This window comes from Mastigoproctus giganteus, chromosome 1 (genome assembly GCF_048544385.1).
Source record: "Mastigoproctus giganteus isolate SK-2022 chromosome 1, ASM4854438v1, whole genome shotgun sequence".
Lineage (NCBI taxonomy): Eukaryota > Metazoa > Arthropoda > Arachnida > Uropygi > Thelyphonidae > Mastigoproctus > Mastigoproctus giganteus.
This window is the reverse complement of record NC_143575.1, coordinates 248,040,843-248,060,474: the sequence shown is the minus strand read 5'-3', so window position 1 is coordinate 248,060,474 and position 19,632 is coordinate 248,040,843. Positions and strand designations below refer to the sequence as shown.

General features: G+C 37.2%; 1 protein-coding gene across 1 annotated transcript in view; it reads left to right on the top strand.

Annotated features, from left to right (window-relative positions):
* The window catches only part of LOC150091735 (motile sperm domain-containing protein 2-like), a 167,708-nt gene that overhangs the window by 54,793 nt on the left and 93,283 nt on the right, over positions 1-19,632 (top strand). The window contains exons 5-6 of the mRNA XM_090369523.1: positions 10,303-10,457; positions 19,322-19,382. Of these exons, the coding sequence (XP_090225649.1) occupies positions 10,303-10,457; positions 19,322-19,382 (216 nt within the window). The remainder of the gene's footprint in view (positions 1-10,302; positions 10,458-19,321; positions 19,383-19,632) is intronic.

The following is a 19,632-nucleotide window of genomic DNA, read 5'->3' as shown; positions in this document are numbered from 1 at the left end:
CTATGGGTATCTCCCCTGAGTCCAAGGAAGCTCTCATAATTATGGCTAAGGGTTTGCTTACTTCCTTTGCTGCCTCCTTTAATATAACTGGATAGATCCCATCCACCCCGGGTGCCTTTCTTGTGTTTATCGTCAACAATTTCTCCTCCACTTTACTCTCAGTTATTACAAGATTCTCTAGCTTACTGCTAGAGTTGAATACATCTCTGGCTTTCCCCTCGCTAAATAACTCCTCATGTGTGAATGTCGATGCAAAATATTCATTTAGTTTGTTAGCTACCTGAGCAGGATTATCAACAGTTGACCCATCGATATCAAGTGGACCAATCTGATTCATCCCCTTCCTTCTAGAGTTTACATAAGTAAAGAACTCTTTGCTGTTTTTCTTTGCATCCTTGCCGAAGATTTCTCATAATCTGCCTTCGCCTGCCTAACCTCCTTTGTAACTTGGTTACAGATCAACTTGTATCTATCATAGGCTTCTGTGTCATGTGTTAATTTGTATGTATCCCATGCATGTTTCTTCTCTGCCATATGCCTCATCAGTTCATCTGACATCCATTTAGGCCTAAATGGATGTTTAGCCTAGTAGCTTCCAAGATAAGTTCTTTGAATGCTTCCCATTTTGCATTTGCTGTTGGTAACATCAGTTGGTCCCACTGTATAGAATTTAAATACTGTCTCAGTCCATCGTAGTCGCCTTTACGAAAGCAATAACCCTTCCCTTTACCCCTAATGGTAGTTACCTCTTTGAGTAAATCCCACTTCAGCACACTGTGATCACTGCCACCTAGTGGTTCACGTATCTGCAGATTCTTAATGCATGAAGAATCACTGCTGATAATCAAATCAAGAGTATTCTTCCATCTAGTTGCCTCCTGAACATGCTGATGTAGAAAACAATCATCCAATAAATCCACAAAAGCCTTGTTAGTGTGTGAATGACCAGCCCCCAAATTCCAGTCAATATCTGGGAAATTAAAATTTCCCATTATAAGACTCTCTGATTTACTGGCCCACTCTATTTCCCTGTACAGTATCTTATTATACTCATCAGAGTCATTAGGCCTATAGCACACTCCTACTCTCAATTTTGATCTCCCAATGCTTATGTCACACCAAACTGACTCTACACTGCACTGTCCAGCGATGTCCACTGGCTTCACTTCCTTGGATTTTATGTATTTCTTAACTAATAGCATAACCCCTCCTCCCTTCCTATCCAGTCTATCCTTTCTGTAGATGTTGTACTCCCCAAATTCCAGTTCTGCATTCCTTATATCTGTGTGACACCACGTCTCTGATATTCCAACAAGATTGTTGGAATATCAGATTGTTGTGCTTAGCAGCGATGAAGAGGAAGAAAATTAAATGAATGTACATTATCTGACATAAGTATCACAGTTTGTAAGGCAAGATGTTTGTTCAGTTATTAATATAAAGTTAAAATATTAAGTTATTACTACTATAAAAATTGTTTCCGATAGTTATAAAAAAACGGTGTATTTTTGTTAGCTTTTGGAACGTACCCCCCCCCCTTTTATACTGGTTCTTAGGCCTGTATAACACAGTTTCGCATTATACAAGATTTTGTAGGAATTAAACTATTGTGTTATACGAGGGTTACCTGTACCTGACATATCAGTTAACTTCCTACTAGTTGGACAGACAACTTGAGTAGTCGAGACCCACAATTAGCGGGTCTTGACTACTCAAGTTGTCTGTCCAACTGTCTAATAAAGTTTGAGAAAGAGAGGAGCCTGTGCGGATGTAGCTTTTTGCCGCTCCTGGAACAGAGAAGTTTTTTCTGATTTATTTCTATTTTATTAGCTTAAATTGGCATATTAACTTATTTTCTAGAGTAGCTTTATATTCCTATTTACGATACTTGTTTAAAGTAACTTAGATAGAGATTTTGTAGGTATTAGTATCGGTAAGGGTATCAAATCCACGTGTTGACTGTTCGTAAATTGCCGCCATTGTAACGCGATACAAAATATCTCGAACTAGATAGCATAAGCTTAATATAGTATAGTACATAATATTGTCAATTAATCAGTAAAATCTATTAATCTTGTTGAACTTCATTGTCAATTAAATTGTACTTTTAACTATACATATAACGACTTAGGTTACGTAACATAAATAATTTGAAAAATAAATAATTAATACTTAACTTGATACGGAAGTTATATAAAGGGATTTCGTAGATAACACTCGATACTAAAACATAAATATAGCATTATAACTGTGTTGGGATACAAGTTTAGGGTTTTAATTTTGTACTGAAATTGAAATTTTATTGAAATTAAATCGAAATCATGACTCAAACCAGAGCAGCAAAGCAAAAGGCTCAAGCTAATGGGTGTGCTGTGGCTCAGAGGAGAACTGAGGGGGGGCAGTTGCCCTCTGAATCACAGCCTTTTAAAATGCACTACTTGCTTGATGTTTGTGGAGCAGTCGGGTACGGGACATGATACTGCCATGGGAGATGTCTTTGTGCGTGATGCAAGGAGTGTAAGGAAATCAGGCGACAACTCAGCGTTGTTATGGGCCTATATGAGAGCTTGAAGGACAGGGTGGATGCCCTCGAAGGATTAAAAGTGAGGGGCCCATCAAGCTCTCAGCTGCCCACACCAATGCCAGAGCTTGCACTTGGTCATTGCGCAACACAGCGGAAGCCCCCAAGGCAGAATGCACTTGTCCCAAAGGAACTAGTAGTTGTTGGTGACTCTATTGTCAGGGAAATGGGAAACATGCTTTGTAAAAAGGATTGGTGGAACAGGACCAGGGTATGTCTGCCAGGGGCAAAGGTTGATGACGTAGAGCAGATATCATCTTTTAAGGGCACAAAAGGTGATATAGTTGTACACGTTGGCACTAATGATATTAAGAGTAGGAGACCGGCGGATTTACTTAACAAATACAGGTCACTGTTGAAAAAAAGCCGTGAATTAGGGTTGAATTTGAAAGTGTCTGCAATTCTGCCCAGACACGATAGGAGGGAGTATATGATGAGAGCCTTGTCGATTAATTCGGCCCTGGAAAGATTGTGCAAGGCTCAAGGGGTAGAATTTTTTTCAGCCTGGTCTATACTTGTTAACAGAAGGGACTGCTTCTACAGGAATGGGATACACTTAAATAGAAAGGGTGCAAGAAATTTGCTGATGCTATCAAGGCAGTGTTAGGTGGGTCGGAAAACTGCTAGCTTGGGGGGATACAAGGACTAGTAGATTAACAGTAGCCACTGGCAGAGGTGAAAGTGATTCTTGCACTGCTTCTATTGGAATGAGCAGAAGCCTGGAAAACAAGATGCAGCATATTTCAGAGACTGCTGGGAGTCGATGCAGTACAAGTAAACACATGAGTTGTGTTAGGGTAGCTAAGAAAAAGAACAAGTACATGTATACTTGCGTGTACACCAATGCTAGGAGTTTGGTAAATAAATTTGATGAATTTAAGGTATTGCTCAAAGCATTAAAGGCGGATATTGTTGGGATATCAGAGACATGGTGTCACACAGATATAAGGAATGCAGAACTGGAATTTGGGGAGTACAACATCTACAGAAAGGATAGACAGGATAGGAAGGGAGGATGCTATTAGTTAAGAAACACATAAAATCCAAGGAAGTGAAGCCAGTCAACATTGCTGGACAGTGCAGTGTCGAGTCAGTTTGGTGTGACATAAGCATTGGGAGATCAAAATTGAGAGTGGGAGTGTGCTATAGGCCTAATGACTCTGATGATATAATAAGAAACTGTTCAGGGAAATAGAGTGGGCCAGTAAATCAGAGAGTCTTATAATGGGGGATTTTAATTTCCCAGATATTGACTGGAATTTGTGGGTTGGTCACTCACACATTAGCAAGGCTTTTGTGGATTTATTGGATGATTGTTTTCTACATCAGCATGTTTGGGTGGCAACTAGAGGGAGTAATATTCTTGATTTGATTATCAGTAGTGATTCTTCATGCATTAAGAATCTGCAGATAGAGGAACCACTAGGGTGGCTTGATCACAGTGTGCTGAAGTGGGATTTACTCAAAGAGTAACTACCATCAGGGGTAAAGGGAAGTGTTATTGCTTTTGTAAAGGTGACTATGATGGTCTGAGACAGTATTTAAATTCTATACAGTGGGACCAACTGATGAGGTTACCAACAGCAAATTCAAAATGGGAAGCATTGAAAGAACTTACTTGGAACATACTAGACTTTACATCCCAACTAAGAAATATTGTTCAAGGTTTAGGCCTAAATGGATGTCAGATGAACTAATCAGACATATGGCAGAGAAGAAAAATGCATGGGATACATACAAATTAACACGTGACACAGAAGCCTATGATAGATACAAGTTGATCTGTAACCAAGTTACAAAGGAGGTTGGGCAGGCGAAGGCAGATTACGAGAAATCTTTGGCAAGGGATGCAAAGAAAAACAGCAAAGAGTTCTTTACTTATGTAAACTCTAGAAGGAAGGGGATGAATCAGATTGGTCCACTTGATATCGATGGGTCACCTGTTGCTGATCCTGCTCAGGTAGCTAACAAACTAAATGAATATTTTGCATTGATATTCACACATGAGTAGGTATTCAGCAAGGGGAATGCCAGAGGTGTATTCAACTCTGGCAGTAAGCTAGATAATCTTGTAATAACTGAGAGTAAAGTGGAGGAGAAATTGTTGAAGATAAACACAAGAAGGGCACCTGGGGTGGATGGGATCTATCCAGTTATATTAAAGGAGGCAGCAAAGGAAGTAAGCAAACCCTTAGCCATAATTATGAGAGCTTCCTTGGACTCAGGGGAGATACCCATAGACTGGAGAAGTGCAAATGTGACCCCAATTCACAAAGTAGGGTCAAAGACTGACACAAGTAATTATAGACCTGTGAGTTTAACTTCTGTTCCAAGAAAATTAATGGAGGCACTAGTTAAAGAAGCACTGCAGGATCATCTAGACAAGACTTCAGTTATAGCTCGGACACAGCATTGTTTTGTTAAGGGGAAGTCTTGCCTGACCAATTTGATTTGATACTATGATTCAGTCACAAAAGAACTGGATGCAGGGAATAACTTCGATATTATATACTTGGATCTTAGAAAGGCTTTTGATACTGTTGCACATGGAAGACTGCTGCCCAAATTGGAGCAGTGTGGCATTGGAGGCAAATTACTGCTATGGATAAAGGGGTGGTTGAGGGGGAGAAGACAGAGTGGTAATCAATGGACACTGCTCATCGTGGACTAATGTTATTAGTGGAGTCCCTCAGGGTTCAGTGTTGGGTCCATTATTGTTTTCTGTATTTATAAATAATATTGATGATGGTATATCAAGCTTAATGTCCAAGTTTGCAGACGATACAAAGGTTTGCAGGGTTGTTAAGGACACTACTGACGCTATGCTGCTGCTGCAACAGAATCTGGAAAGGTTGAGCAGATGGGCTGAGAGGTGGCAAATGAAGTTTAACATTGACAAATGTAAAGTACTACATATGGGGAAACAGCAACCCCAGAGCAACGTATCAACTCTGTGGTACTACACTGACAGTGGTAGAGAATGAAAAGGACCTGGGGGTAATTGTGCAGGCAGATATGAAGCAGATATTGTTCTCTGAGCAGTGCAGATGGGCTGCAAGAGTAGCTCATGGTGTCTTATCAATGATATACAGGAATTTTTCTAGCAGGGATAAGGAGGTGATTATTCCCTTGTATAAGGCAATGGTCAGGCCACACCTTGAGTACTGTATACAGGTCTGGAGCCTCATTTCAAGAAGGATGTAGAGCTGCTGGAACGAGTACATAGAAGGGCAACAAGATTAGTGAATCGAACAAAGGTTGCTCTTACAAAGAAAGGCTTAAGTTTTGCAAATTACAGTGTCTGGAGACTAGGCACCAGCGATGTGATCTGATAGAGGTGTATAAAGCCTTGAATGGTTTGAGCATGCTCAATGCTGTTGGGATTCTGCCTCTTGCTCATGTAATCACGTGAGAGGGCATAAATTCAAATTGAGGAAAGACAGATGTAGGATAGATGTGCGGAAATTTGCCTTTAGCCAGCGGGTATTTGGCTGGTGGAACAGACTTCCATCCCTTGTTGTGGAAGTTGATAGCTTAAAGAAATTTAAGGCTCAGCTGGACAGATATTTCGAACGAATAGAGGGGTGAAGTGGAAGTTGTTTTTTTTTTTTTTTGCTTATGCTGCAAAAATGAACCTGACATTTGAATGTCAGTGAGGGAAGGATTATGTTAGAATCAAAAAGAAAGACAATGTTTCAGTCTTCCACCTATTTAAATATTAATATATGATTTATTCATTCATTTAAATCTAGCTTATTCTCCATCATTGTAGTAGTCCTAAAAAAACTCTTACCTTCATTAATTTTTAGCCGAACAATCATGCATTGATTCAGTCTTCCCATTATTATATCTGACACAAGGCATACAAAACAATGAATGTGCCTTTCGTAATTGAACCTTCTTGAATAATTTAATATTAAGCCTGTTTATTTCTGAATAATTGTTCCAAGACTAATGATCATGGTTTTGATCACAAAGATATTCTACATATTTTAGACATACAGGCTCTTGCTATACATTGCAGCTTTCACCAGAACAGTACATCACTTGTGTAGACACGAAGGTGGCATATGCCAATGAAGTAATTCCTTTACGATAACATCATGTGTTGATTTACGTATTTGAAATGAATAAATGCTTTAATGAAAAGTGCTTATCCTCTATACTATTTGCATTCTGAGACATAAAAATAATGCAACAGGCCAAAGATAAATGATCAGAAGTGTAAGATATTTCAAAAATCGCCAATACTTCATGAACCCTAACATTTGAAAAAGTTATCTGTTCACATGATAATAATAAAAAAAAGAAAAACACTTTTACTGCAGCTGAGTAATAATATTGTTTAGTAGCTTAGTATCTATTTAATTCCTACTTTTTTTTTTTTTTTTATTCTGTGTTATAGTGTTCCTTTTCTTTATTTGCCTATAACCAAGATTTGAAACAACTGGACAAATGGTTCCACAGAACTTTAAATGATAAAAAAAATTATTGGAAGTTAGTAGTATCTTGCTTTAATTTGCCTGACTCTTCTAGAAATATTCAGATCCTGAAATAGGCCCATATGCTTTTAATTGAATAAGGATCTCAAATTTAACAGCTTGCTGCAAAACGATGATGCACTTGCTACAAGTCAAAGGAAACATGCAAATGGAACAAGAAAATGGTTTTAGCTCCTTTATGTTGTGTAGAATCCTAATACAAATGTTATAGAACAGAATTCTTGAAAGGGTGGTGTTTGGACTGTGACCACTCTGCAACAAAATTTTGACTCATCAATGGGCATTTATGTCATTCCTTCTTATTAGGGCCACTTGAGGGCCAACTCATTTGCCCACGTGTAATATATCCATAAATTGCTTGGGTTCTCTGGTTGATTTGCCTATTTTGCTGGATGAAAAAAAACCCAAGTTTCTGGGGTAAAAAAACCTTACTATCCATAACTGAGACCAACTGACTCAGCCACAGAGTGGGGGGAAAAAAGCCTCATAAAAGTTCCTTGTGTTATTGACAAGGTTCAAAGTGGGGTCTTTTCCACCCATGTGGGAGAGGATGGTGATTATAACCATCAGTGGTGCTGCCTGCAGATACCACTTTCAATACTGACTGTATTGAAAGTGGTATCTGCAGTCACCAAGTATGGAAAAACAAAATCTGATAGGACAAATCGTCAGAAAATTGAAGCTGACTGAAAGAGATCACCGCTTATATTCCTGACACAGAAAAGGATTGTAACCTGAAAACATAAAACTACTAACTCAGAAATAACTGCAGCACTTAATGTAAGTCTCAGAAATCCGGTTTCTAGCATAACAGTTTTGTGAGAACTTCATAAAGCTGAAATTAAAAAAAAAAAAAAAAAATACTCATAAGTAATGAGTAGCCACTCATTACTTATAATGCTTGAAAGAGTATGCAGTGGTATAAGGGACACAAAAACTGGACACTAGATGATTGGAAACGTCATATTTTCAGGTGAATTTCCCTGATGTTAGAAAAGTGTGAATTTCACATTCACGCTTTTCTAATATCAGGGAGAGTTTGTTTGGTGAATGCCAAAGGAAGCACATCATCCTGATTGTTTTGTGCCAACTGTCAGACATAGAGCAGGATCAACAGTAGTTTGAGAAGTAATATCTTGGTAGTCTTTAGGTCCTATTGTCACTCTGAATGAGTGAATTACTGCCACTGATTACTCTTATATTCTTAGTGACCAAGTTCCTCCTGTGGTGCAAACATTGTTTCTGTGTGGCATCATTTGTGGAAACAAATGATGCCATGTTACAGGATGATAATGCTCCACTATATACAGCTAGGTGTGTCTGAGGCTATGCCATTGAAGATGTGTAGCCTCAGTTTAATGCTATGCATCTCCCATCACTTGTACAATTAAATATTATTGAGCCACTGTGGGCATATTTGGAGGGGAGAGTAAGAAGCAGATTTCCTTCACCATCACTTAAGGAGCTTCAGATATTTCCCCATGAAGAATGATCTTAAAACAATTCAAGATTTATTTGCTCTTAAAACATTCAAGGTTTATTTGCTCTTAAAACATTCAAGATTTATTTGCTCTTAAAACATTCAAGATTTATTTGCTCTTAAAACAGTTCAAGATTTATTTGAATCTATTCCATATAAAATACAAGCTATTTTAAAAGCAGAGGGTGGCCCAACACCATATTAGTGCATATTTGTAACTCTTATTCATAGGTGTTTCTGTTTTGTCCACATCCCCATGTATGTCTCTAAGTTGAACATAAGCTTTAATGTTAATACCAGGTGTACAGTGTTAATATCAATGCTTAATTCATAAACAAGGTTGAATTAAATGCTCTCAATTAAATAAAATTTAAATTTATTTAATTGAGAGCAGAATGATTCTCATGACTGAAAATTGAATACAGTAAAGAATAACAATTTTGATTTCAGTTAGGGTATTGAAATACCTTCTGGAACCCTATAGTGTTGTAACAAGTAGGACAAACACAGTCCAGTTCTAGGGTTTAAAAGCACACAATGGTTGTGCTTGAACGGAAGTTTTACTTCCATACAGTACTTGGGTGTTCACTTAGACAAAATACATTATTCATAGTTCATCACACATTTGCTATTAGAGAACTTTACAGCTGATGACGAGTCAGTAATTTTCAAAACTGCTGTTCCAGTGTTTCAGTTTTTTAAATGTACAGCGGATTCATTTCTTTGGGTGATGCTATACAATTTAAAAAGATATTAGCAATTTAGAGATATCATTCAGTAACAGTATTTGTCTCGAATTGCACACAAGATCAAACTTAACACTGAATACTCACCTTCAGTCCTCAGTGGGATCAGAATGAGCCATGTGATCATAAATTGAATGCAGTAAAGTATATGAATTTTATCCTCTTTAATGGAATTTTAAAATCTGTATAATTTATTCCCCTTTCAGATATAAAAAATGGTATAATTGCTTTCTATGAAATGTTTCTTACTTCAAAAAAAATAATACATACTTCACTTTGAATCTTCCAAACCTGACAATCCATTATTAGGCACCACCATTTTCTGTATATTTTTAGGAAAATGAATGAACCTGGCAAATAATCTGAGAATCAGCAAGTTTAGTTCTCCAGATAGTTATTTATTCAAGCAGTGCATCAGAGCTGATTGTGCAGGGTGGAGATTTTACTTCAGAGCTACATAAGCCCAAGCTGTAATGTTGTGTACTTGGCCATGGCTTTCATTGGAAGCAGAAAGTTTCCTTTGATCAAAATTAAATTCATTTAAAGCATATATGAATTTTTGATTTCAACTATTGCATTGTAATATTGTATCTTACTATTAATCTTTTGAAATAAGTATACTGAAATAAAACAAACCTATTTTATAATTATTTTATTTATTTATTTTTTGTTAGTTGTTGACGTATCGGCTTCTGTGGCCATAATGCACCTCCCAAAGTTTTTGCATTTTACTCTGATTCAAGCCCGAGGCGGGATTCGAACACGTGACCTTTGGGTTGCCAGGCAGGCACTTATTATAAAGCCAACCTGGCTAGCCTGGTTGGCTTTATAATTATTAGTATATTCATTTGGTACATGGTTTACTCTATACACCTGCCAATGTTTTAATTGTCACCACGTTATACTTAGTCTTCTGTGAATATTGAATTATATACTTAATGTATGTGACAGTTTGAGCATGGTAATTAAATCTGTGTATGCTCTAATTGGCAGTGATGTTACAAGTAAAATATCATCATCGGATTCCAGAATATATGCAGGACCTGAGGCGTTTTTTAATATTTTGGGTGGAAAAGATGTTGAAAGATACAGATAGTGGTATTATAACTGTTATTTTGGATTGTACAGACTCTGGCTTAAGCAATTTGGTAAGTTATTTTACAAATGATTTGAAAAAATTAGTAAAAATGTATATCATTTTATTAACATTTTGATACAACTCAAGAGTTTTTACTGCCTACCTGCCTATTAGAATTCTTACTCTTTTTTTTTTTTTTTTTTTTTTTTTTTTTTTTTATGTATAGCATCTTTAACCTTCCAGTCATTAAAAATGGCTGTAATCATAAAAAATATTCAAAAATGTGAATGAAAGTGCTAATTATATAATGTCTGTAATCTCTTTCTTAAAATTCAGAAAAGTATTGCAATAACTTGTACATAAACTATTAATTCACAGTATCCATAATTAAAGTATGTGTATTGTTCAAATGTAAGGCATATTTGAATAATTTGGATGTAATTAACAAATAAATTTAAATGGAGCATATGTTAAACTCATCTTAGCATTATTGCATAAGAGAGAAACCTATAATTAACTAAAACACAGGTAAACTATTATTGAAATTATGGAATATTATAGTTCAGTTCAATTACTTTGAGTTTGGTTACTGGAGTCTTCTGGTTCTCCTGTTTCTTTGTGTGTGTGTGTATATATATATATATATATACAATAATACTTGTTTATGACTCTCCCTTATAAGATTTTTACCCCTCGGCGTGGGCACCTGTACGTGGTGAGGGGACCTCCCAGTGATGCTGCTGGGTTTCCAGATTAGCATCACTGGGATCTAACGCCCATACCTTGGTTCCAGGGTTACATCTTTGGAATCCGGCCTGTGCAGCCGTGCGCCGCAACCCATGGAATGCGGAAAGGGGGATCCTGGTGGTTGAGGGGCCCTGCCTTAATACACCACTTTGGCCCATGCTTCGACAAGACGGGTGGTCCCGGACCGGCCCGACTGGGATCAATCGGCGGGTGGTTTTTACTGCTAGGGTCAACTGCGTTCCAATAAGTCTCCCTCCATTTGGTCCTGGGACGGGATAAAGACTTATTGGTAACGTGGGTATGGTGTTCTAAGCGAACTCGGCGTCCCATTCGTGTACGCAGTACCTGCTAGTTCACGAGTGGGCGTCCCCTCTTAGGGCTCCGTGGTGGGTGAGGTACTTAGGCATCAGACACTTTCTCTTTACTCCTATGAGTAATTTAAATCCCATTTCTTCTGGGGCCCCAACAAGGCCTCTACCTAATAGAGATCATGACGCAGATAACACCTCTGCAAAAAGAGTCAGAACTGAGGAAATACCACCACCATCAGTGACACAGCTTTTCCTCATTCTCCATTCTACAGGAGAGCAGTCCATTGGAAAGATGTCACCCTTCTTCATCCAGAAAGGATTAGAAGGGTTGGCAGGTTCACCAAAATCTGTAAAAAGACTGCGTTCTGGCGACCTTTTGGTCGAAGCTTCTACCACCAAGCAAGCGGAAAAAATCATAAAGTCTACATCCATAGGGGGAATACCTATCATCGTAACCCCTCACAAAACTCTAAATTCTTCACGTGGTGTCATATCAGAGTGGGACCTTCTTCATGTTTCTGAAGAAGAGATCTGCTCTGAATTAAAAGAACAAGGAGTGACAGCTGTCAAAAGAATATCAATGAGAAAGGATGGGAATCTCATCCCTACCCGAGTTCTCATCCTAACGTTTAACACCCTACGGCCTCCAAGTTCCATCAAGGCAGGCTATCTAAACTGCCCAGTGAGGATTTATATCCCAAACCCACTGCGGTGCTTTAGATGCCAAAAATACGGCCACTCACAAACATCTTGTCGTGGTAACCCTGCCTGTGCTCGATGTGGTGTTAAAGACCACGAGAACAAGGAATGCTCAGCTCCAAAACCAATCTGTGTCAATTGCCAAGAAGAGCATCCCGCCTACTCTAGAGCATGCCAGCGGTGGAAGGATGAAAAAGAGATCCAAAAGTTAAAAACAGAGCTGAATATCTCCTACCCAGAGGCCAGAAAACGTATCCAACAATAAATAGCGGGAAACCTTCGTATGCCCAGAAGGTTTCTTCTAAGTGCACTATCGGTACACAAACTGAGATGACTATACCACCAAAAGAGTCATTCACCCCGATTGCACACTATTTATTGAGTTCACAAAAGCCCACCAAAACAACACAATCAGTTGCCACTCCTATATCCGTACCTCCTAGTGCTCCACCACTACCAAAACCAAGTGGTAAAGAGCCTGCAGTAATAACAGAAACAATGGATGTAGAGAACAAGGAGGTACAGGATGAATCAGTCTTGGAACTCTTTGCGGAGGAAGAAATGGACATGGGACAGCGTCCATTCTTCCCCAAAAAAGATAAAGCCAAGACTGATAAAAGTAAGCACTCAGCACCTCGGAAGCCGCCTGATGGACCCACCAAGCCAAATTAATGGCTAAATTCCTACAATGGAATTGTCGTGGATTCCGGCGAAATACTGATGACATCAAGGCCCTCCTGCAAAAGCACGAGCCAGTTTGCTTTTGCTTGCAGGAGACTTATCTAAAGGCAAATTATGATCCCACCATGCATAACATCACAATCTTTCGTAAGGATAGAATTGCAGATGGTCCTGCTCGTGGAGGAGTGGCTATCCTTGTGGGTAATCAGACCCCAGTTCCACCCTTGCTAATTACAACCAGCATAGAGGCTGTTACAATTCGCCTTACAGTGGGATTTTTATTAACGATCTGCTCTATTTATTTGCCACCTGGGACAGACATCTCCCAGGAAGACCTTGAAGATCTTGTAACGCAGTTGCCTCCCCCTTTCTTACTTCTCGGGGATTTTAATAGGCATAACACCCTGTGGGGTAGTGCTAACATTAATGGAAGGGGACGAGTCATAGAGCGTATGCTAAATGACAATGACCTTTCCCTTCTAAATATTGGAACAAATACCTTCTTCCACATGCCTGCCCGTACCTTTTCTGCCATTGATCTTTCTATCTGCTCCCCTTCTCTACTCCCTTCACTCACTTGGGAAGTGGAGGAGAATCCGTACGGAAGTGATCACTTCCCTGTGATAACCTCGTTATACAGTGGGAGACCGTGTCTTTCTTTCAGGTTACCACGGTGGAAGATTGATCAGGCTGACTGGTGTGCCTTCCAACATCAGGCAAATTTTCATCTCAGCACCGTCAGTCAAGAGCCTATCAATGATGCAGTAACGTACATCACAGAAACTATTGTCCAAGCAGCTGCGAATGCTGTTCCAAAAACATCTGCCCGGTTTCCACCATTTCGCAAACCTTGGTGGAATTCACAATGCACAGCAGCAAAAAAGGCTCAAAACAAAGCGTGGGGGATATTCTGCCGATATCCTACCACTGTTAATCTAATAGCCTTCAAGCGTGCACGAGCCAAAGCACGCTACATTCGCCGTCAGAGTCAAAAGGAATCACGGATCCGTTTTACAACATCTATTAACCAGGCTACCAATTCTAAGGTAGTCTGGGATAAAATCCGGAAAATGAAGGGAAAATATACATCCCACCCTTCTTCAATCCTAGATTATAATGGATGCACTATTGCAGATCCAACTGCAATAGCCAATTCTCTTGGGGAAACTTTCTCCAACATCTCTGCAACATCTTCGTATTCCCCAGAGTTCCTGGTCCTGAAACATAAAATTGAAAAGCAGGCCCTTAGTTTTAAGTCCAAGGGCCTCTATCCCTACAACGGGGCATTCACTATAGAGGAACTGGAAAGAGCCCTCATTCTTTCCAATGCAAGTGCTGTTGGACCAGATGGCATCCATTATGAAATGATTAAGCATCTTTCACCAAAATCTATGGATTATCTGCTCCTTCTATACAGAATCTTTATTGAAGGGCAGTTTCCGGATTCCTGGCGCAAGGCAATCGTTCTTGCCTTTGCTAAGCCAGGAAAGGATCCAAAAGTCACTACTAATTACCGTCCTATTGCTCTGACTAGCTATATGTGCAAAATTCTGGAGAGAATGGTTAATTTTCGTTTAATATGGTATTTAGAATCAGATGACCTTCTCTCCAACATCCAGTGCAGCTTCCGAAAAAACAGATCAACTCTTGATCATTTAATTAGACTGGAAACATCCATCCGGGATGCTTTCCTAAAACGCGAACACTTGGTGTCAGTGTTCTTTGACATGTAAAAAGCGTATGACACAACTTGGAAATTTGGCATTTTAAAAGATTTGCATAGCCTTGGTCTTAGAGGCCTTCTCCCCATTTTTATTAGAAACTTTTTAGCCAATCGATCTTTCCAAGTTCGTGTGGGATCCTCACTCTCTCGTTCCTTCAGCCAAGAGGAGGGAGTTCCACAAGGATCAGTTTTAAGTGTCACGCTTTTCGCCATCAAAATAAATTCCATCACAGAGCAACTTCCTCCAACTATAAACAGTGCCCTCTATGTTGATGACTTTAGCATATTTTGTCAGTCATGCAACATGAGGGTTATTAAAAGACAACTGCAGAAAGCCATTGATCGCCTTAATTTCTGGGCACTTGCTAATGGCTTCAGGTTCTCGCCGGAGAAGACCGTTTGCGTACATTTTTGTCGTAAGCGTAATCTTCATCCTGAACCTGAATTAAGGCTCGGACAAGATGCTATTCCAGTAGCAGCGGACACAAAATTCTTGTTCTGTCTAGCATTCAGCAGAAGATTCACTTCCTCCGAGAACGTGAATATGATATCCGCTTCTGCTGGATTCCCAGCCACATTGGGATTAGGGGAAATGATTTGGCCGACACCGCAGCCATCCCTAATAATAATCGCTGCCTGTTAGTCCGCTATACAGACTACAAGCAAACAATACAGCAGAAGATATGGCAGGATTTGTGGAATAGACAGACTGGGAATAAACTATATCGTATAAAGCCTGTAATTGAACCGTGGCAGTCTAGTCTGCGCAGGAATCGTAAGGAGGAAGTTGTTCTTGCCGGACCCGCATAGGACATAGTCATTTGACACATTCGGTTTTGCTGAGTGCTGATGACCCTCCTATGTGTGAGTCCTGTGGCACAATTTTAACTTTTAGACACATTTTAATTGATTGTCCAGATTTTAGCAATATCTGTTTTACCGCTTTTAATCATCTGGCTGAGCCGTATACACTCAGTCAGATTTTATCTGACAATGACAATGTGTCTGCTATTTTTAGTTATTTTAAATCAATAAAGGTTTTTACTTGTATTTATTATTTACATGTTATTGTTATTTCTTTATTGATTTATTTTTTCTACATTTTATACCTTTGTTATTTTATATACTGACATGGTGACCTAAGTAATTAGGTCAGTGAAAATTTAAATTTTTTACATATCACCGTGTGAGTTTGGCGCATTATAGCCTTAGTTGCTAATGCGCCAATAAAAACCAAACAAACAAATAAGATTTTTACACATATTGGTCCCATAATATAAGTAAAAGATTGTCTAGTAATAAAATTTATGCTGTAAAATGTTTTAACCTCATACAGTATTTTACCACTTAAATAATGCTTTCATTGCTGTCCAGTACTTGACTCAGAAGTTTTATGGATTTGAAATACAATAAATGACACTAATTGTAAAGATTAAGTTGTTTTGTTGAAAATGTTACAAAGTTGATTTTACTCAATAGAAACATTGAGCTTCTAGCAACAGTTCAACTACATTTTGAGAAGTCACTCACTGTTTCTATAGCAGTCCTGAAAACAAGAAAAAACTTCTTGAAATAATAATCTACTAAGGTGTACTCAAATTAATTTTCTAATGTTTTCAATAAAGCAGCTTAATCTTTACACAAGTTTAGATTAGTATTGCTTACTGTATTTCATACCCACAAGATGAATGAACACAATTTTCTTCTTTCAAGCACTTAATCGAGAAGTTTTTTTTTTTTTTTTTCTCTTTCTTGTCTACAACTCCAAACAGTTCTAACAGTGCCAGCCAATCCACAGGTTTCCAGTTTGACATTGCCACCAACTTTAGAAGATGATCTCTAAAGATTTTGGTCAGAAATTCCAACCAACTTACCAGCCAATAACCACTTCACTAACAAGCAGTAATGAAAACAGCCACTAGCCACTTAACAGCCTTTACAGAAATATCAAAAGCAGCTAGGATTCTTCAACAGTCTTAGTTCTAGCAATATTCCTGCATATCTCCAAGTATAAAATCCTACTCTCCAAGTATAATGACATCACAAGCATGGAGTTCCAGTCTTGTCTAGAAACACTGCTAGCAGTATCATTGTCATCCTGAATCCTCAATCCTAATTAAGCAATGTTGAAGAAAGGCTAAAAATGCCCAGCAAAACTTTATATTCTTCCAAGCTTAATTCAGGAGTATCAAAGAGAGTGAAAGATTTTCAGCAATATCAGCTTGGCATCCTTCCAAGCTTTGTGCATCAAGAGATGGTCACCAACTCATATTCCTCAGTTTGAAAACAAATATTTTAGCTAGTTATTCAGTTCAACCTGCCAGATAATCACAGCAGCTTTAGATGCCTGGATGTAAATTATATTCAGGAATGCATCAATAAGGTATCACCTAAGTTACATGATTAATGCATACCCAGAAATTTTTGTGCAAAGTGCAAAACATATTTCAGAAATCATTTTTCCAGGTTAAGGCTGGTTACTTTCTGGATTGTCTTATTTATTAGTCTCTCTTCCCTTTTGCAAATGTATACGTCTTCTTCACATTAATGTTTTATAATCATTTTGAATTAGCATATGATTATAATTTTAAAAAATTATTTAATATTTGTTGTTTATGTACTGTATATAATAAACATAGTAATAAATGATCATGATCTTGTTTTCAACAAGGTTTGTACTATAAATTATATGTGATCCCCAAACACTAGTTTTTAACAGCCAGTTCATTTTGATTAATCTTTTAGAAACAGTGTAATAGCATCTTTGTTTCTTTGGTTACAGTGTTGAACAATAGTAAATAACTTAAGTTTAACAAAGTATTTTTAATACACAAAAAAAAATATGGTAAAAATTATGAGACTGTATTTTATTTATACTTTGCACATATAAATTAAAATAAATTCTAAAAATAATGTATTTTTAAAATATAGCTGCTGTAAATTAAAAATTTATAGCACAACTATTTACTCACTGGTGGGGGAGAAAATCACTAGTTTCCCATCAAGTATCCACTGGAGTATTAACTGTTATTTAAGAGCTGGCTACACATTAAGATTTATCTTAAAAAAGATGAGCTATATGTAGTTTTTGAAAGCTTTCATATGCTGTGAAAGCTTTCTAAGGTCTTAATTACTGTACTTTTTAACACTTTTTAATATTTTTAGCTATGTATATTTTTTAATTTTATTTTAGCTATATGGTTTTGTAAATATATTTTAATTTAATATAGTCATTAAATTATTTTTTACTCTATTTTTGTGTATTTTATTACATAAAAGTATATTTTTAAACTTCAGTTGAAATTTTATTAGTGTTGAACAACATGGTCAGAGAAACAAAATTTGTGCGCGCCCTACCTGACCTTAGAGTTTTGTCATGTTTAAGTATAATAGCACTTGCATTTTTATAATTTTTAACAACTGGTTTGGTAGATCTCTAGTGTGAACTGAATGATACATTAGCATTGGGGGTAGGGCTGTTAAAGGATGAAAACTCACGAATTATGGTTGTCTTGTCACATAATACCCTTTGTTGCTAATGCACCAAAAATCATAAACTTTAACCCATGAAGTATGGTGGGATCACAGTTCTCAGGTAGTGCTTAAGTGGCTAATGCGTGTGGGGTGCATCAGAAGTTAAAGTCAGACACCCACAGACCTAAACATTCTCTCCTAGATACCATGCACTTCCATTTTTACGTTGTGGAAAACCAATTCAAGTAGGGTGTTAATTTCTTTAAAAAGAGAGGATTTAGAGATTTCTTTCTGGACCTATAAGTTGATGGTGATGTTATTTTAAAGTGCCAGCAGCTGGAAAAATCTCTAGGACATTGTAAACTTTTCCTGTATTTTTGATGAAAATGTGTAAGTTGATGTTGGAAGTAAAGGAGAATGATAAAAGCCATAATAAGAAAATAACAAATCAAGTAATTTTATTAAATTCACCGAATGTAATATTTTCATCCGACTTGGCAAAACAGTCACTTCCATCTGTTGATTGTTTATGCTGGTAACTTGTTAAAAATTTTAGTCTTTGAAAGATTAGTCATGAGTGTTTTTATATTTTTGATTTTATTGCTTATTAGGAACTGAATAAATCTGTAAAGTAGATTGAAAACAATTTTTTTCTCCTAAAATCCTTAACAGAGTTTTATTGTATTCAAAATTATCCTTATTGGTTTTTGAAAATTGTCTTTACGTGTAGCATGCCTCTCATTTTCTTTTGACTGAAATGAAATAAGTTTCACCAAGGCAGGCACTTTATTTATTGATTTAATCCTAGATCTATTAAGGATTAGTGCTATGCAATGTTAAAATCAATTGCTCTAAGAGTCTCTACAGTTTATCTGTAGAGACTGTAAAAGCATCTAATGGTCTTCATCCCTAAAAGTCTAGAAACATACTCTTTTTAGTAAGAGCATAACTTTTTTAAAATTAATTCAGCTTTGAATAGCTTATCATTGATTTATGGCACAGACAAGTGACTGTTATGTTTTGGACTTTGTTTTATGCAATAGAAAAAATTTTAGTAATTTTATTGCAGTTCTTCATGTTTAAACAGTTATAGTCTGGTTTGTTTTATATTCAGCCTACGTCGATCAACCAAATAAAATATTCCTTTTTTGATGATTTTGGCAATTTTGATATCAAAATTTTAGATATATTTTTGTTTACAAAGAAACTGTGTTAAAAAAAAATATATATAAATTATATACTGTTTTCAATATATATATTTATATTATTTATTGAATTTATTTTACTTATTTTTTTAAGGATATGGATCTGATTAGATTCTTAATTACTTTATTCAAGTCCTATTATCCTCGATCTTTAGGTGAGTTCCATTTTTCGTTCTCATTTTATTGCTGTTATTTTGTGTTCCATAGTTAAATTGCAATAATTGGTAATAAATACAGTAAAACCTTATGAGTAAGGCATTCAAAAATTTGGAATTTTTAAATCAAGCATGTTTAAAAAATTTGTTAAAAACAAATAATCTAGAAATTATTTTAAGTCCCATGCTTCCTTGAGTGCTATTGTTCTAGGTGACCTGGAGCATCAGGCTGTTAGCTATTTGTATTTGC